The sequence below is a fragment of the Dipteris shenzhenensis genome, chromosome 2 (assembly GCF_047967505.1).
Source record: "Dipteris shenzhenensis isolate YYH24624 ecotype China chromosome 2, Dip_SZ_1.0, whole genome shotgun sequence".
Lineage (NCBI taxonomy): Eukaryota > Viridiplantae > Streptophyta > Polypodiopsida > Gleicheniales > Dipteridaceae > Dipteris > Dipteris shenzhenensis.
The window spans coordinates 2,366,294-2,370,647 of NC_141597.1; the positions used below are offsets into that span (position 1 = coordinate 2,366,294).

At 46.6% G+C, this 4,354-nt stretch overlaps 1 protein-coding gene across 1 annotated transcript; it reads right to left on the reverse strand.

Moving 5' to 3' along the window:
* Positions 1 to 2,496: 2,496 nt before the first annotated feature.
* On the reverse strand, positions 2,497 to 4,005 carry LOC147904221 (CASP-like protein 2BC2). Its single transcript, XM_087394274.1, has 3 exons — positions 3,456 to 4,005; positions 3,221 to 3,353; positions 2,497 to 3,108 (listed from the first exon to the last, which is right to left on the reverse strand). Exons 1-3 carry the CDS (start codon positions 3,710 to 3,712, stop codon positions 2,878 to 2,880), a joined length of 621 nt encoding a protein of 206 aa, XP_087250400.1. The 5' UTR covers positions 3,713 to 4,005; the 3' UTR covers positions 2,497 to 2,877.
* Positions 4,006 to 4,354: the final 349 nt, after the last annotated feature.

The window sequence follows — 4,354 nt, forward strand, 5'->3', positions numbered from 1 at the left end:
ATCCAGACCGAATGCCAACATGTCGATGAAAATGCTCCAGTAACTCCCTGGTCGTAGTCCTCTGGAACTTTTCGATGTCGAAATCTTTTCTTGGCTTTTCATCTAGTGGCTCCTGCTCCACCAGGTTTGGTTCCGCTTTCGCACACCATCCTGGTACACAGGTCCATCTTTGGTAGCACCTCCTAGCACCACCATCTTCCGTCACATTCCTACCTTCGAACTCGAGCAATCCAACTGTCACGATCTTCCAATTGTCCCCCTCATAATGAGTGAACCTGGAGTCTTCCAAGCACCATGCTCGGAGGGTCTATTTCAACCCGTCCATTTGGCAAGGTCTGCAACAGTACATCTCCAGAAGACCTGGACCGTGAACTTTAAACGCACCTGACTGAACCTAAGTCACCCTCCTCGCAAGGGCACAATCCTCCAGTCGTGGAAGTCGATTCCCTAGAGCTTCTGAATTAGGGCCATCCTTCAACAAGGTCCCTGCCTTCAGGCTCCCACACCTATGAGCCTCCTATTTGGGCTCTAATAGCATGTTAGAAATGAAGAGGGAATGAACCACTCAATCCTCCACCCAAGATCTTTCTAACTCTTACACACTCAACTTAGATAGATGACCACAGATGCAACAGAAACATACTCAAAAATAACAGCAAGTATAGATGGAGAGAGACACTAGATCTGGGGCAGTTTGTGAGAGAGTTCATCAACTTTCTCCAACACCTTGCTGTGATTTGTATTGCTCCCTTGAAGCCATTTTCTGCCCACCATCTGGTGGATGAATATACTCTTTCTATCCATCTATACTTGCTGTTATTTCTGAGTATGTTTCTATTGCATCTATGGTCATCTATCTAAGCTAAGTGTGTAGGAGTTAGAGAGATCTTGGGTGGAGGATTGAGTGATTCATTCCCTCTTCATTTCTAACACCAAGAGCAAACTGAAGAAGATGAAAAACCCTCAAGTCCTCACGACCTTACAATTGATCGACAGAGGCAAAGAAGTCCTAAACACTCAAGGTTCATTTCCCCAAATCTACAAGATAAGATTTGGAGGGGAGGTGTGTAACGAGGATCCCCTCATTGATGAGGTGTGTAACGAGGATCCCTTCATTGATGAGGGATCCAAGGGGGAATTCAACGTGGCCTCTTGGATCCACGCATGCTACCATGTCATAATCCACAGGCAAAGGAGGGGTGCATAAGTCCTAACCAAACCAAAGCATAGCTCGATCAACAACCTAGCCAACCGAACATGTTTAAGATGGCATGCAAAGTTGCCACTCAATGGCATGACAATAGTTCTAAAGACTCAAACCCAAATTGTTGGACAACTTAGTTACCAATGGGGACACATGATCCAACCATGCATAGATAAACGGGCACATGGCCGAGCATCCACATGGCAACTTACAACACTGAATGGTAACCTCTCAAATGAGTGGAGTGACACCAAGTCAAAGCGCCCAATCAATGGGGGCTATGCATGCCCATAGGACATGTGGCTACTCATGAGCAAGTACAATAATCACAACTATTCATCGATGATGAGACAAGTCATCAATGCATGAAAATCATGGAGCACGATTGACCATGGGATCTGTGTGACCAATCAATGATCCTCGAGGACCAACACTAAGTAATCCTTAGATCAACCATATCAATGCAAGCCAAGAAGGCATTAAAGAGAGAAGGGGGAGAAAAAGATGCAAGTAGCGAGTGCAACTTGCCCAATCATAAAAATCAAAATGCCACTTTTTAAAACATGTATCTTTCTCATCTCAAACTAGATCCTCCAATTAGACCTTCCCATGATGGCAGGCCAAAAAACAACATAAGAGAATGATTACCAATACATTGTCTAGTTTTAAGCTCTATTATCGATATCGTTGGATAGACACCCATAGCTCTCAACCATTTTAAAGCAAAGGCAATCAATGGTCTGGGCACGCTCCTTAGGCATATTACAGCAAAGGTCGACTAAGGCAATGAGAGAGAGAGAGAGAGAGAGATGGATTGGACTAAGAGAGAGGAGGTGCTGTTGGGTCTGCTTTAGACTGTAGGTACGTTTATGCTAAAATGTACTTCAACTAGACGGTAGGTACGTTTATGCCAATAAGTACTTCAATGGCACTTTCACCTGAAGTGTTAAATGCCCGAGACCTTCAAAGCCTCTACCACTTCGTTCTCTTCCCTTTTGATTGAAGAGCTTTTCAACAGCCCTTGCACATAGTAAAGGAAAGATACTCCATGTTGATTGGCTACGTATTAGGGTGTCGACAGTACCCTTCACGCTAGCCGTAATGCAGAATGCAGAAGTCATGAGTTTCGTTAAGCTCTGTTCCATTTCTTGTAGCGGCTTCCTTCCTGTGCACAAGAATGCACACTATTTTGAGTAGAATATGTTTTCACCTTCAAGTCTCTTAATGGACGAATCTTATGGACTAGCCTTTCCCTACTTCTCCATAGTCCCTTTCAATCGAGTGAGGAGAAATGCCCGTAAACAAACTGATGTACAGCCAAGAAGAAACTACATAGTCTTGAGTCCAAAGACATGCGGCCATTCATCTAATATAGGTAGTTTACAAAGCCAGATTCAGGTCCCAGTTCTGCGTTCATGTTAGTTCCTTGAAGAGAGAAAATGACTCGATTATGAGTTCATCGAACTTACGCCTCGAGTAATACATGCCAAATTAGGCATCTAAATAAGTTTTAACGTTGATCGTCTTTAAACAAGGACGAGAAACTATGTCAAAGGCTATTCAAGTACAAGGCCAGAGTCTTAAATAGGTGACTAGAATACTTCCATCCTGCAGTTGTGAGGTGACTTCCTTTTTTCATTTGGGAGGGTGAAGATGAAACACGATGATATCTTCTATTCATCAAAGTCGGTCGTCGCAAACAAGTTGAATGCTGATATTCCGGATGTAAAAACTAGCGCCAAGAATGCGACGAAGGAGCTGATGATGCCAGTGCCAACTTGTTTGCAGAAGCGCTCATATAGGTAGCAAACTTTCACCCACTTGAATCCATCATTCCCCTGCTCGGAGAAATAAGCAGACTGAGCAGCTGCCGCAGACGACGTCAAGAGGAAGTAAGTCATGACCTGCATTAAATAGAAAGAACGACAGGATAAGATAAAGGGAGGGAAGTAGCAATCCTCAATGAGAGAAATAGGGAAATGGGGCAGAATTACTGGTATGCTAAGCAGCAGGCACCTGGTCAAGGAGGAAGATGGTCCAAGAAAGGGAGGAGGATGGGTGCGAGCAGCTGGAAAAGGCGCAAACCAAGCATCGAGCGACCTGTGAGATGGAGTAGAGAGCCACAATTCCTAGAGAAATGATGGAGTATCTGCCACCGAAGCGAGGAATAGCAGGTGAGCAGGTGACAATCAAGGAGCAAAAAAGATGGAAGTCGAGAAGAGAGGAGAGCAAAACAGCGTCGTAGACTTACATGAGAGCTTTCATGTCACTGTAGCGAGCCTCCTGCGTGATGACGGACTGGAAGATGGTGAAGGAGCGGGATTGGTGGTCGGTGATGAGGAAAGCGAAGCCAGCGACGGAAGCGACGAAGGAGAGGATGCGAAGGGAGAGCTCAGAGCGAAGGAAGGGGGCAGGGGAGGAGGGGGGGGGGGAGGAGGAGGAGGGGCTAGCGGCTGGCTTAGCGAGAGCCATCTCCACCTGAGCCTGATCGTGTTGGTTGAGATTCATGATCGTGAGAGTTGTTGAATCTGAGAACTTGCGCGAGCTTACTCTCTGTCTTCTTTCCTGGATTGAGATCTCAGCCTTCGCTTGAGCTCTCCCTTTCGCTTAGGTTGCTCTTTTGGTTTTGTGCCCGTGTGCTTTGATCTCTCCCCGCCCTCCAGCCCTCCAAGCTCCCCCAGCCTGGCCTCGCGCAATCACCCACCAGAACCCATTAACTCCGCATTCATTTCTCCTACGTTGCATCAACGCCAGCACCCCACCCACCTTGTCCTTCTCTCCTTTCCTCTGATTATATTTTCCGCCTACAATCAGTCCCAGCTATCAATAATCACAGCCCTGTAGCCAGTCGCCCCTGGCCACTCGCGAGTCGCCAGTCCCTTCAGTTTGCTGGCAATTGCTGCCCGCGCCTCGACTTCCCGGTTGCTGCCGGCCGGATTCCGGAACAACAATAGCGCTCTTGAAATATGGGTTTCATCTCCGTACCGTTAAAGCTCCTTCTACAGTTCTACTAGCCATTTATAGAGCACACAGCTTGACAATTTTGACATGTCGCCGACTCCAACGGACGCCAACAGAAAAGCTACCTGCTAGGGGACCGGGACCCTGAGGGTAGGCGATGTAAGTAAATGACTCTTTTAATCAAGGCAG